The 14,918-nt window shown below is 43.1% G+C and overlaps 2 protein-coding genes across 3 annotated transcripts; both read left to right on the plus strand.

The window, feature by feature from the left end:
• The first annotated feature begins 3,642 nt into the window (after positions 1-3,642).
• LOC115195706 (protein FAM110B) lies at positions 3,643-6,822 on the plus strand. The gene has a single exon (XM_029755851.1). It carries the CDS (start codon positions 4,161-4,163, stop codon positions 5,235-5,237), a length of 1,077 nt encoding a protein of 358 aa, XP_029611711.1. The 5' UTR covers positions 3,643-4,160; the 3' UTR covers positions 5,238-6,822.
• A 133-nt stretch (positions 6,823-6,955) lies between these two features.
• On the plus strand, positions 6,956-14,903 carry sdcbp (syndecan binding protein (syntenin)). 2 transcript variants are annotated; one of them, XM_029755854.1, is made up of 9 exons: positions 6,956-7,018; positions 11,660-11,718; positions 11,812-11,902; positions 12,110-12,219; positions 12,462-12,623; positions 12,808-12,983; positions 13,171-13,342; positions 13,527-13,618; positions 13,957-14,903. In XM_029755854.1, the coding sequence occupies exons 2-9, from the start codon at positions 11,668-11,670 to the stop codon at positions 14,009-14,011; spliced, it is 909 nt and encodes a 302-aa protein (XP_029611714.1). In that variant the 5' UTR covers positions 6,956-7,018; positions 11,660-11,667; the 3' UTR covers positions 14,012-14,903. The 2 variants fall into 2 exon arrangements, with proteins under 2 accessions (XP_029611714.1, XP_029611713.1); XM_029755853.1 differs by lacking the exon at positions 6,956-7,018 and adding an exon at positions 10,586-10,788.
• Positions 14,904-14,918: the final 15 nt, after the last annotated feature.

Genomic DNA, 14,918 nt, shown 5'->3' on the forward strand with positions numbered 1-14,918 from the left:
AATGGTGACACAGGAGTAATACATTCATGAGGCTGTCATTACATTGGGATAGGTACCCATCCTCTCTTACCATGCACTACATAGGGGTAACTGTGAATTTTACAGTAATTTACCGGCAGCTGGTTCGAATCACAGGGCTGACAAGACAAATCTGTCAGTAGTGAGCCGGATGGTTACTGGTGTTACTGTCTGGATTAGATCCTGGGTCTTCCCTTGCACCACAAGCCTATATGTTAGCCTGCTGCCTGAGAAAGCCTGCAGACTGAGCTTGAAGACCTAATGCAAGTATTCAGGTCTCAGGCGAGGTAACTCAATTGTGGCTTTGTGCAAGGCACTTAATCCATCTGCAGCACTACATTCTGTGTAGAACCTGGTATGTTGTCGCCACCCATTGGTAACATATGAGAAATACATTTAGAAGGGCTGCCATTAAATTGGAATAGGTATCCAACCAAAGATGGTGGATAAATGAAGATGTCTTACTCAGGCAGTTTACCATTGGAAATAATGTTCAAGATTCCTTTCTGTGTAAGTGGGCGTTCCCTCTCTCGTGTGAGCACTGGTCTACTTATTTTGACCTCCCCGCTCTCTCCACCTGCCCCGCCACTACCAGAAAAAAATTGCCAGTAAGTTCTTTCGCTTCTGCGGCACCCCCTCCGTTGGGTGGGGGCAATAAGTAGACCAGACTGGCCTTGCACGGCCGTCTCGGTATCCAACTATCCATCCTCTCTAACCATGGCAACAGGACAAACACAGGAGATAATATTCAGTCAGTTTTGAACATGCTTCAGTACAATAGTATCTCTGTGTTGGAAGGGGAAGGCCTTTGTGTTATTATATTTGTGTTAATACATATTTTTGATGAACAATACATAGAAGTTTGGGGTTGTTTTGGGTATTTAAAATGTTTTTTTTTTATTTAAAAAAAAAATCCTTATTGATTATTCCCTTACAGAAAAGCCACATGATTTCACGTGAAAACATATGGTTTTGGAACGAAAGTCATATGTGAAAACAAAATAAGTCATTGTGATACACACAGTGCTGTTATCATGCAGTGTTTTGAACATGTGTTTATTACTCAGCGTGTCTCACCTCAGATTTGAATTTACAACCTCTTGGTTCACAGCATTCCGATCTTTCTGCTACGCCACCACGCCTGTGCAAACAACTTATTTCCCCTGTATTCTTACACTTTGGAATTAAAAGTGAATCTTAGCTTTGTTAAAAAGAAACTTCATAAAAATGAGTAACATTGAATAATATGCCCCACCAACATTAGACAACTATACAGAAAACCCTCAAATTGGTGAAATAAGTCAATTAAATCAATGATGCGAGAATAGTCCAATTATTTGATAACTAATAAGATGGCACTCTAAGTGCAGAGATGCATTATAGGTAATGAACGTGTATTGGAATGTCACAATGTGAAGTGTTCCAAAAACACATTATCACATGATTTCGTCTGGAGTGCATCAATGTCTCAGCAGTGACATCAGATACTTATTTGTATCCACACACTCTTGAAAATAAGAGTATGGTTACAGTACAATGTTGTTCCCTGGTTTACAAAAAGGTCAAAGGTACCTTCAGAGGTACAAACAGGAATTCACACAGTACTGGTCGATACCTTTTAGAGTACATGTGCGGCTAATCTATACTAAACAAAAATAGAAATGCAACATGCGACAATTTCTAAGATTTTACCGAGTTACAGTTCATATAAGGAAATCAGTCAATTGAAAAAAAATGAATTAGTCCCTAATCTATGGATTTCACATGACTGGGCATGGGAGCAACCATGGGTGGGCCTTGGAGGGAATAGGCCCACCCACTTGACAGCCAGGCTCACCCACTGGGGAGCCAGGCCCAGCCAATCAGAATGAGTTTTTCCCCACAAAATGGCTTTATTACAGACAGAAATATGGGATTTGTTTTCAGCTCATGAAACATGGGACCAACACTTTACATGTTGGGTTTATATTTTTCTACACAACATATTCAGTATAAGGTACAATTATTACAGCACTGAAATGTAGGTGGGGACAATGTGCTGGCTTGGACTCATTAGCATATTTGGGGGCGTAGTGTAAAATATGCTGTTTTTGTGGCAACCATCATTGGAAAATGTGTTTAAGTGGTTAATCATCATGTTAATAACAGTTACTGAACACCTCTTCTGACACTGTTAGTTCTGAAATCTTTATAAGAACTTATGACACTCAGGAGCTGTATTGTTAAGAGAGTAGTGTGCATTTTAATGTCTACTGATTTACAGACAGCTGATGTGAAGTTAATGATTAGTTGTATGTCTGACGTGCAATAGGGAAGGGCGTAGTACAATGACATGGTGACTAGGTACTGTATTAATTAAATATTATACACTTATTTGGTATCACATGCAGTCATGTCAGGCTGGAGAACTGACAGCCCACAAGCACAGAATTATGAACAGAACACAACAGACCATATTAACTGGGAAGCCATTCCCACTATTGGGAGACCAAAAATAACTAGTTAAAAGCCACGCATGCAGTAAGCCATGCCTGCAATATTCTGATAGGCTGCCAATTAGCAAGTAGTGTTGCTTGTTGTCAACAGAAGAGTCAGGGAAGGCACAATAGGTTACTGGTATGTTACTGTGAATTTTACAATAATTTACTGACATAGGGTTTCCAGATAGGAAAAGACAAATTCACAGCAACATATTGTTGTGAAACTACCGGACAACAGTCAATACCTTTTTTACAGTGGCGCTCATCAGTGCCACATGCTCTTACAACATTTTTAAAATAGACAATGTGAAAAGAGGCACTCAACTTCCAACAACATAATTATCACACAGTTAAACACAAATATATTTGACCACGTCCCCAAATATGCTAATGACCCCACCAGTACATTGCACCCACCTATCAAAGTGGGGGACTGTTAAAATTGAAATAATGTAAATGATGCATTTTAAAGTATAAAATATTCTGAATGACATGTGACACCTGGATTTTCACATGTTGAAATGTAGCATCCCCATGTTGCCACATTTATTCCACATGAGATCCTATTACATCACATTAGTTGATTTAAAAAAAAAATGTAATCTTTATTTAACTACGCAAGTCAGTTATGAACACATTCTTATTTACAATGACAGGAAACAGTGGGTTAACTACCTTGTTCAGGGGCAGAACAAGAGATTTTTTACCTTGTCAGGTCAGGGATTTGATCCAGCAACCTTTCAGTCACTGGCAAACCACTCTAACCACTAGGCTACCTGCCGCCCCCGTAAAATCATATGAAATTCCTGTGTTTTTTCCATGAGGGTTCTCCCTGAATTCATATTGTGGTATGGATTGGAATAATTTCAGTATATGCGGACAGTATCATCACCATAGTGGAATTAATGTTTCAATGTGAAACATTTTATTCCACTCTGGAAAATCCTATTCACCTCTCTGAAGAATCAGTAGTGCTCCACAGTGTAATATTTTCCCACATGCTATTAGAGACTCCTTTACCCAGCCCTCCCCTTGGTGCTTGATCAACCAATCGGATCGTAGTGTTTGCTTTAACAGCCAACCACAAGCCTACCTTGCCCTCTCTTCCTGTTGTTGCTAGAACAGTGATGTCAACTCTCCCGTGACATGATTGGCTGTGAAGGCTGTGCTGGGTTTCAGGTCGCTGCCGAGGCTGAGCAGCACAAAGGACTGGGGGAGAGAGCTGCATCCATCTCTGCATTGGAAGAATCCACTGGATTGGGAGAAGAAGACAAACGCCACAGGCTCCATTACCCACGTCTGCTCAGAGACTCAGACCGAGACTGCGCACAGCCAGAGGAAAATAGAGAGATATTCCAGGATGTAGAGAGAGAGATAGGGATAGATACAGAGAGAGTCATAGATTTAGCACAAAAGTGACAGATAAATAAAGAGACAGATTAATAGAGATTTGTGTATAGACGGGAAGCAAAACAGGGCCGGTGCTACCTGCTGGGAGGTGCAATGAGGCTGTGTTATCGATACTGGCCAGACGCAGGTTGCAGCAGCAGCAGCAGCAGGGCATTCCTCCGGCTGGATGTCTGTTATTCTGAGGCAGTGCTGTGAGTGGTGCGTAGTACCACCAAATCCAGCACGACTGTGGCGGGGGAGAAAATCTCTGACATGCCCACGGAGATGCTTCAGTCAGAAGGCGTGGGCAAGGATGCCACCCTACCTGCTGCCACAGCCGGCCCGGCTCAACCCGGCGCGGTGCCATTGCGGATCCTCAACAAGGGGCCTGAATACTTCCGCAGGCAGGCCGCAGAGCAGCACCAACCGCATCGTATGAGCGCCGTGGAGAGGCTGGAGGCGGACAAGGCCAAGTACGTGAAGAGCCAAGAGGTGATCAACGCCAAGCAGGAGCCTGTGACGGCTGCTCTTCTCCTGCCCAGCCCTCCTGGACCCCCTGGTGGTCCTGCATATGGTCCCAAGAGAGCTGGCAGCAGCCCTGCCCTCAAAGCCTCCAACAAAAACAACGGTAAATCTGATGTGGGCCAAGCCAAGCGTGCCAATCTCAATTTAGAGATCCTGCGGAATCTTCTCAACAGTTCAGAGAGTTGCATGGCGGGCCAGGGGAATGGGGCGAGGAGCTGGGCCCCACAGCGCTCCCGGTCCAGCGAGCTTCACCGCCGCTCCTTTGCTGAGTCGCTGCGGGTGTTCCCCACGCAGGGTGCCAACCTCAACCTGAGCGCCAGCCTCCTGCAGGAGCGGCCTGTCGAGGGCCTGCTGCACCTCTCACTCAGCTCCTCAGACTTGCGCTTGCCCCTCCGTGTGAAGCCCGGCATTAGCGGAGGCTCTGGCCCACCCCCGCCACCCAAGCCCCATGCCTCTGTTCCCCGGAGACCATCCCTGAACCGGTCCAAATCTGACCTGAGCGAGCGCTATGCCCGGGCAGGCGCTGACGTGGAGCGCTTCTTTAACTACTGTGGGCTGGACCCCGGGGAGCTGGAGGGCCTCGGTGTGGTGGAGAGCTTTGCCCGGGCCAACTCCGACCTCCTCTCCCTCAACTTCCGCAGCGCCAGCATGATCAGCTCCGACTGCGAGCGATCGCTGCACAGCAACGACAACCTGACAGACGACGCGGACTCGGCTGAGCGCGTCCCCTATGGAATATCTGCCGTCGAGCGCAATGCACGCGTTATCAAGTGGCTGTATAGCATCAAACATGCACGAGAGTCTCAGAAAGTCTCCCATGTTTGAGAGGACTCAAGCTTTATTAGGTCATGATTAGCGGAACTAGCTACAAAAGGCATTCATAACCCATCCATAAGCACTAAATAAATATAACTACTACATAGGTAGTTGATAAACGCTTTGTGATGTATTTAACATAGCATCTTACAGTGCATTTATGTCAAAGTATAATATCATTATTGGTATTTCTGAACCATTTGTAAATCAGTAGTAAACTGTAAATCATCATGTATTATGCATTTGTCCATTTATTAACAGTAAGTTAATTGAAATATTTTTTATTCATTATCATGTCAGATGTCATAGCACTAATGTCACTCATGAAGACATCCAGAAACACTATGAAATATCTACATGATAAAGAAACGTAAATGCGTAAACATAAAACACTTGTTGGAGTACATGCATATGTATAGTAAAAACATGTATATGTGTAAAGTATGTATTAAACCATCAACAACAGGCCTTATACTGTATAAAGGTAAACACGGTTATATGGATTAGTGTTTATAAGTAGTTTAAAAGCAGGCACTCAAATAAAAATGTTTCCAATTACAAAACCTTCCCACAATTCAAATTTGGACCTAAGGACTGCTAACCAAAGTTCCAACCAAAGGACAAGACATACCTACACGCTGTCCACAGAGCATTGGCCTTCCTTTTCTTTTTTATTTCCCTACGACACCGTTCGTTGACACCCAGCAGGCGATCCACTGCGCACGGCCAACATTCGTGTCGGTCTGTCTTGTCCTTTAAGGATAAGCTGCACTATAGGGCGATGCTATGTCAAACTGTGACGTTTTCATACAGTAACCCCATATGCTGCTGTTTCATCATGTTTACCTAGTGCTTACAGTAAGGTTGTAAATGCTTCCTGTAGATACAGTGGATGTAATTCATTATCCATTATGCATTATTTGATCTAAAATAGGTATTTGTGGTCCTGAAAACATTGTCCTGTCAGCCCGCATGCTTCCCCAAACCTGCAGTTCTCAGACAGAACCTTGATTTTAAGATGGCTGCTGCAGTACCTTACTATCTTTCAACAACAGCAACAAAAAAACGAGTTAAGCAGCATTGGCACAGTCAGCATTGTCTGGGTACACGGACTGTTACTCAAGTCATTCCTGAGGCTGAGCGAGTTATGTTCTGCTATTTGCACTTCAGTGTCGATGCTTAGCTCCTGTGTGCTTTTATCAATACCCACGTGTGTGTGTCTCTGTGTCCAAGCGCTGTGTGACTATAAACTCTTTAGCTGGCAAAGCATGTTATCAACTTCTATTTGGTTTTATACTGGTTCTGTAGTTCCCTCTATGTGGTCACTGTTGTGTTCATCGGCGAAGTAGGACCGGATGGTTGCGTTTGGGGACTATTGGCTTGCTCTATGTGTCAATGCATCACCAATGCAATGTACCAGTGGCCCAAGATCTTTTTGTATTGTATAATGTATACTGTATAAGGACCTGCATAGCACTTCAACTGCTACCATATCTATGAAAGGCTCAATTCTGCTTGTTACTGTATTAAATAGCTTATTAACTGCTTAGGCCTTGTCTTTTATATTTCATTACATTTGAATTATCCTGCAAAACTTTTAGTAAGTTCTTTTTTTTTTTTTTTACACAAATGGCAAAACCACAAGCACACGTGTTGCGAAACCCTTCTCATAACATCAACCGCCAATAAACAGGGAGTTCGCCTATCTAGTCAGTGGCCATTCCAACATATTTGCACTTCCCAGTAATACAATAAACCGTGCTCTTGCATGTGTTAAAGGCCGAGGCCAGGTAAGATCTCCTGCTGTTTAATTGTCATTTCATACGGTTCGATAAATAACCACGTTGCCTTTGCATGCCTTTATTTATCATTTGAGTAGAAATGTGTGTGTGTGTGTGTGCGCGTCTTCCTCTGTCCATCCTACTCCCTTTTGACGAGGTCAGGGATGTAATCACTGTAGCTGTCCTGTCTGGGAATCTGACAATGAAAGGAAGAGTTTGTGTACTTACCGCATCAGCGCTTTGAGGTGGTTTATGCATTCAAACACGAGTGTGCTACCTGAGATCTATTCAATTTCAAATGAATAGTGTCTCTGGTTATGTATATAACCTAATGTTAGTGAATAGTGTTTGTGGCCATAGAGGCACCTGTATAGTGTTTTATTCTATTCCTATAGCTCTGGCTATGTGCAGTATACAAAACAGAATACATAAAAAAGGTCATTTGGAGTTTCTGTACCTGTATTTTCCATCCCTGGTCTATTTTACTTGACAAGTCTGCAGATCAATTCCCTCTTCTCATCCTGCAACTCGCTAATCTTCATCTCATAGTCCTGCTCTCTCTTTCTCTGCTCTGTCTTTGAGCATCTCTCGCCCTCTCAACACACTGTCTCACGTCTCCCAGGTTCTGTCTTACATTCTCCAGTATATCTTTTCTCTCTCCAGCTCCATCAATGTGTCTATGTATGCTTCCTTGTCTTTCTTTTTCTATTCCTTCCTTCTCTCCTTCCATCATCTCGCTCACTCTCCTTTTCTCCTTTTCTCCCTGCACCTCCTCTCTCACCCGCTCCATTTCGTTCTTGACCCTCTTCTCCATATACTCACTCTTTCTCCCTCACCTTTTTCATCCTCTCTACCTCTCTCTCTCCTTCATCCTCTCTACCTCTCTCTCTCCTTCATCATCTCTACCTCTCTCTCTCTCCTTCATCCTCTCTACCTCTCTCCCTCCTTCATCCTCTCTACCTCTCTCTCTCCTTCATCCTCTCTACCTCTCTCTCTCCTTCATCCTCTCTACCTCTCTCTCTCCTTCATCCTCTCTACCTCTCTCGCTCCTTCATCCTCTCTTTCTCTCCCTCCTTCATCCTCTCTACCTCTCTCTCTCCTTCATCCTCTCTACCTCTCTCTCCATCCTTCATCCTCTCTACCTCTCTCTCTCCTTCATCCTCTCTTTCTCTCCCTCCTTCATCCTCTCTACCTCTCTCTCTCCTTCATCCTCTCTACCTCTCTCTCTCCTTCATCCTCTCTTTCTCTCCATCCTTCATCCTCTCTACCTCTCTCTCCATCCTTCATCCTCTCTACCTCTCTCTCTCCTTCATCCTCTCTACCTCTCTCTCTCCTTCATCCTCTCTTTCTCTCCATCCTTCATCCTCTCTACCTCTCTCTCCATCCTTCATCCTCTCTACCTCTCTCTCTCCTTCATCCTCTCTACCTCTCTCTCTCCTTCATCCTCTCTACCTCTCTCTCTCTCCTTCATCCTCTCTACCTCTCTCTCTCTCCTTCATTCTCTCTACCTCTCTCTCTCTCCTTCATCCTCTCTACCTCTTTCTCATTCATCCTCTCTGTCCTTCATCCGCTATACCTCTTTCTCTCTCTCCTTCATCCTCTACATCTACCTCCTTCAACTTCTCTACCTCTTTCTCTCCCTCCTTCATCCTCTCTTTCTCTCTCCATCTTCTCTTCCTCTTTCTCACTCTCCTGTATCCTCTCTATTTCTTTCTCTCTCTCCTTCATCCTCTCTACCTCTCTCCCTCCTTCATCCTCTCTACCTCTCTCCCTCCTTCATCCTCTCTACCTCTCTCTCTCCTTCATCCTCTCTACCTCTCTCTCTCCTTCATCCCCTCTACCTCTCTCCCTCCTTCATCCTCTCTACCTCTCTCTCTCCTTCATCCTCTCTACCTCTCTCCCTCCTTCATCCTCTCTACCTCTCTCCCTCCTTCATCCTCTCTACCTCTCTCTCTCCTTCATCCTCTCTACCTCTCTCCCTCCTTCATCCTCTCTACCTCTCTCCCTCCTTCATCCTCTCTACCTCTCTCTCTCCTTCATCCTCTCTACCTCTCTCCCTCCTTCATCCTCTCTACCTCTCTCCCTCCTTCATCCTCTCTACCTCTCTCCCTCCTTCATCCTCTCTACCTCTCTCTCTCCTTCATCCTCTCTACCTCTCTCCCTCCTTCATCCTCTCTACCTCTCTCCCTCCTTCATCCTCTCTACCTCTCTCTCTCCTTCATCCTCTCTACCTCTCTCCCTCCTTCATCCTCTCTACCTCTCTCCCTCCTTCATCATCTCTACCTCTTTCTCTCTCCTTCATCCTCTCTTCCTCTTTCTCTCTCTCCTTCATCCGCTATACCTCTTTCTCTCTCTCCTTCATCCTCTATGCTTCTCTCTCTCTCCTTCATCCCCTCTACCTCTCTCTCGCCTTCATCCTCTATACCTCTTTCTCTACCTCCTTCATCTTCTCTTCCACTTTCTCTCTCTCTCAGCAGTCCATAGAGAGCCTTCAATGTTTCTTCCTTCACCTGTGCATCTGCACTCTCTTTAACGCTCTCTCCATCTCCCTCTCCAGTTCTCTCCTCCAGCCCTCTCTCTCTGAGAATCTATTCTATTCAGTCTAGTCCAGTCTACTGGTCTAGTTCAGTCTAGTCCAGTCTAGTTTAGTCTAGTTTAGTCTAGCCAGGTAAAATTAACATGGCAAAGTCAGATTGAATCATTAATTCAACAGCTAGATTGTAATAGCCCACCAAATAGGCTACTTAATTACAGATGATTGATTATGGAAACTCACAGCACAAGAACGTTGTCCATCATCCTCTTTCTGTTTTTTCAGGTCTGTGGAAAAAAAATCTATGTAATAAAAAATAAAAAAACTATTAATTTCCACCTGCTGAGTTTAAGTATTCAGACTTATGGGTGTCATTCAGGATTATAGGTTTGCATTGTGCTCTGCTTCAAGTGTTTATCAAAAGTGGAATTTATTTTTGCAACATCTAGATTGTTGGCTATGTTGTCATGACAACAGCATTGTGATGCTCCAGAACCAGAATGATGATATTATGGTACTCCAGAGTTCTGGTCCTATCCTGTCTGTGCTGGCCTACTCCCTATGTAAACTGGCATTTCATCCTCACATGTATGCCCCTACACCAAATATTCTTAGAAATAAATCTATAAAATAATGGGTTCTCCTCCATTTCTGTCTCCAATACACAAACCATAGAGATTAGGCTAATAGGCTACTTCTATGACACAAACTGCATTCTCAGTTGACTAAAGATGAATCTCTGCTAGGCTACTACATATAATTGTTCAATCAATTAACAGTTAGATGAATGGCAAAGCAGTTAGATAAAGGACAGAAAACTAATAAAATACAGAAAAATGTCATGTTTTACTAAAACCTCTCTGATATACTAATTTAAAGAAAAGATATGTTTTTATTTTCCACTATGTTCACTTATATAGTTATCTAACACAGTAAAACGCCTTAAGGGACTATTCTTCTTGTGCTTTTAAGCTATACAGCAGCCGTTGTAGGTAACTGATCTGGCTGTTTACGTTACCTTGTCCTATAATAAATGGGCTGGACAAGGTCGCGCAAGACGCGCATAGCCGCCTAGCTGTCTCCACAACAAACGTACGGATATCAGAAACGGTTACACCTCAATGGAAAAAACAGCACAGTAGACTAGACAATTTGTGACCGTGCATGTATAACGGACAGTCAATATATCGCATAATAAAAACACATATAAGTAGGCTATTCTCTCGGACTTCCTCGCGCTTGCCAGGTGAGTTTTGACGTCTTTTTTATTTTCTCAAACATAACAATGTAGGCAATTTCTCAATTAAGCTACACATCCCCATCTATATTGCAAATAGCCACAATGATGCGTACAATATAGTCTTTAAACTGATGCTTTAGAAGAAAAACGCCAAATAACCGACATTAGTTATTTTTTGTCCGGCATATTAGGGTGGTAGCCTATTGTTAGCATAATATTGTGCGTGGGTGTATTTATCAATGTTGGACACGGTTATATCTCTGCCTCCCGTTTCCTTCTCTTACATTTTGGCTACAGTGTTTAGTTCACGCTTTTTATTTGTATCAAATATGAGTAGCCTATTATATTCGCAGGTCATATCTGAGGAGTTGGCTAATTCGTCCCTCTGGTTTAGGTTCACTGCGTCTAATGCTCCCTTGTATAAAAATAGCTGGAAGCATCTCAATGGGGTTCGCGTCATAATGCGGTTTTTCGATGCATTTTTATACTAGGCTTATGCTTTGATGTCTCATGAATAAATCCCTTACGACGAATGAGAACATAGCCTAACTCATGTTCAGTTTGATAAACATCACTTAAAATAGACAGGAGCTTGTATTCATGTAATCGATTTGGTGCTGCCCTGGATTACTGAAATAACAATATTGGGTTTAGGCCTATCCGTATTAAGCCAACTAGGACTGCCAGCAAGACCAAGACGACCTTTGATGTACATTTTTCTGACATAAATTAGGTAGTTGTTGATGTATTAGACATTACCAGTTAGGCCTACAGATGCTGAAAGCCTGAAATTACACAGAGGAAGGGAAATCTAAGGGAAATCTATTAGAATAGCTATGAGTCTTTGCAATCAATCTTTTGCAACTTTTCTCTTTAGAAACCACCATGTCGCTGTATCCATCATTAGAGGACATGAAGGTGGATCAATTTATACAGGTAAGAGTCCTACATTTGTTTCAACACTTCAAAAACACCTAATGCATTGTTATTGAGCACATGTATAACTAATTGGCCTCATTATTTTACCAGGCTCGAAGTAGTACTTACTCCGCCAGTCCAAGCAAGACACCTGCTCTACTTGCTGTGCAGGATGCTCCAAATCCTGTGGAGGAAGAAACAGGTAACCAAAGTCTTCCATTATCAATAATGCAGTCTGGATATGTTGTAATGTCTTCACGTGCTGACTCTACTAACCTTTTGATATCATGTCTCACAAATGATGGTAGAATTGTATCCACTCTTAGAGCAAATAGGAAATAATTATTGATCGTAGCTTGCCTTTGTTTATCTCATTTCACTGCATCTGTTGGTGTTGGTTGTCTTGCAGGACTCTACCCCAAACTGTACCCTGAGCTCTCAGAGTTCATGGGACTGAACCTCAGTGAGGATGCACTTCGCCAGGCGCTGTCCATGGTACCAGCAGAAGACTACTCTGGGGTAATCACACTCTGGGTCTATAATTTGATATAAAATGGTGGCAGTTATTGTCAGGGTTGATTTTGTTGAATTTCAGACCCTGTTTGCTATTACTTTACTATCATGTCTCTGTTTAATCTAAAACTGCAGAAATGAACCATAAAGTAGACGTTCATTGTCATCTACTCCATGGGATGCTGATGAATGTTCTCACCTCTGTGGCTCTTTGAGAGTGATATGTTGGCTCTGTGTGGTTTCTGCAGGCAGTGGCTCCCAGGACCTCCGCTCTGAGCTACATGAGCGCTCCGATCACAGGGAATGACTGTGGCATCCGCAGGGCTGAGATAAGGCAAGGCATCAGGGAGGTCATCCTCTGCAAGGACAGCGACGGCAAGATCGGACTGCGCCTCAAATCTGTGGACAACGTAAGACACTGGCACTATTCAATGACATGTCAAGTAATATAAAACGATCCAGTTGGAAGTATGAACAAAATAGCAGGCTACCCTAGGTTTTCCCTTTAGCAAGCCTGACTATAGCGCCACTTTTGTACTCAAAATGTTTCCCTTGGATACAGTTCTGTTGCTGAGTATCAGTGTGGCTTGGCAGGGTGTGTTTGTTCAGCTGGTACAGGCGAACACTGCCGCGGCATTGGGAGGCCTGCGCTTCGGAGATCAGGTGCTGCAGATAAACGGGGAGAACTGCGCTGGGTGGAGCACGGACAAGGCCCACAAGGTGCTGAAGAACGCCAGCGCCGAGAGGATAGCCTTTGTGGTACGGGACAGGTGAGCTCCCACCAGCCATTCATAATTCACCGAGGATCCAGTTACATCACTGAATTATTGACTTGACTTGGTCCATCATGCTTCTGGATGAGGATACTGTGTGCCAAAACACTCTAGCTGCAACAGATATCATTATAGTACTATGGTGTGTATTATAGTGTGTGCAACTGTACATTTCCTCTGGCAGACCATTTGAGCGCACCATCACCCTGCACAAAGACATCAACGGCCAATTAGGTTTCATCTTTAAGAAGGGGAAGATCACCTTTATCGTGAAGGACAGTTCTGCTGCCCGCAACGGCCTCCTGACTGATCACCACATTTGTGAAGTCAATGGGCAGAATGTCATTGGACTTAAGGTAAGCAAGCTGTCCTGATTGGTTGCACTCAAAAACAACCAATGTTTTCACATTGGTGACGTAATTATTTTCTTTGATAATTTTGCAGTGTATTCATCAGAAAATTTGTATTTTTGTCAATTTGCTGTTCTGTTCTTTGTGCCAACAATTGCTTACTTTTCCCCTCTTTTGTTCCTGGGTTCAGGATCCCCAGATTACAGACATCTTGAACTCCGCTGGTGGAGTGATAACTGTCACTGTGACACCCACCATCATCTTTGAGCACATGACGAAAAAGTGAGTACGATGTATCGAGTGATCTGTTCAGAGTTGAAACGGACGCAAAAACCATTAACCACTAATCGCCCCCAGAAATCAAAATTTAACAGAATATTGATTGGCTTTCAACAGTAATACTGTGAAACCACATAAGGGGTGGAAATACCTATGGGAATATGCTAATATAAGGCTGTCTTTTGTAGGACACTAGTCTCGCGATCCCAGAACTCTCCTTTTCGTTCTGGAGAAACCTAGATTGGCTTCTCCAGGCTAGTAGGACACTCACGCCCACAGGATAGTCTGGGAGGAACAATCATTGATATATTATCCATCTGTTTCTCTCTACGTGTCTCCAGGATGTCTTCCAGCATTGTGAAGAGCCTAATGGATCACTCCATCCCGGAGGTGTGAGGCCGGCAGTCACGTGATAGGAAACGAAGAGGAGTACCAATAACATTATATGAATTGATGAGAAATGATGATTCTGCTGAGTTGTGCTAGTAACCCCGTGTCTCAACGCTGTACCCTGCGTTCGTGAAACAGACCAGTCACATATGCGTCTTTATGCCATTACTTCAATCAAAACCCATAACCATGTTTCTGCGATAAAATAATTGTGTGTAAAATCATCTCTGTACAGTATGTTTGTTTCAAGCTGTAATATAACAGTCCATATGAATTCAGATGTTTATTCCTGCAGCGCTAGAGGAATTATGGTTCTGAATTACCCCACAAATTCAGATTTGATTTTATAGGGTCCTGAGCAATAGACCCATCTGGCCTAAAGCTCCATTGTAGCCACAGTTTTTGGATTGAATGATTCCTTGAGCTCGTCAATTAACAAATCTCATACCCTCCTTTTTGTTAGTGGAAATTACTTTCCTCTTTTATGACTTTGTAGTCTTGCAGTCAAGTGACACAATCTATCTTCTTCTGTACTTTGAATTACCTGTCTTTTTTTGCCCTCTTCAGTTGTACACGTTTGAAATGTTTCACATGTATGCCTTCTAGTACATGTTGTAAGCTTTAAGAAAAAATGATTTACCTGAGACAAAGTGAAAATGCTTGGGTGTTTGAAGGTATCCTAACATAATAATATTCAAAACTAGCCCACAATAAGATGTAGATACTATAATTTAGTTTAATCTCAACTGTATGTCATTTTTATCAATCCATTCCTGCATATATTGGTGGGTTAAAAAGCCCTGCATGATCATCGTCATTTTCGCACAAACAAAATACACAATTGTGTTTTACTATGACAGCTTTCCAGTGTTAATTAAATAAAGCCATACAAACTTTACTCTTCGTTTCATGT

This window comes from Salmo trutta, chromosome 6, assembly GCF_901001165.1.
Source record: "Salmo trutta chromosome 6, fSalTru1.1, whole genome shotgun sequence".
Classification (NCBI taxonomy): domain Eukaryota; kingdom Metazoa; phylum Chordata; class Actinopteri; order Salmoniformes; family Salmonidae; genus Salmo; species Salmo trutta.

What these genes read in the sequence shown, in the direction of transcription:
- LOC115195706 (XM_029755851.1), top strand. Translation starts at nt 4,161, where the DNA reads ATGCCCACGGAGATGCTTCAGTCAGAAGGCGTGGGCAAGGATGCCACC.
- sdcbp (XM_029755853.1), top strand. Translation starts at nt 10,707, where the DNA reads ATGTATAACGGACAGTCAATATATCGCATAATAAAAACACATATAAGT. An exon ending in GACTTCCTCGCGCTTGCCAG is followed by an intron (nt 10,789 to 11,659) that starts GTGAGTTTTGAC and finishes TTTTCTCTTTAG; the next exon opens with AAACCACCATGTCGCTGTAT. An exon ending in CAGCAGAAGACTACTCTGGG is followed by an intron (nt 12,220 to 12,461) that starts GTAATCACACTC and finishes TGGTTTCTGCAG; the next exon opens with GCAGTGGCTCCCAGGACCTC.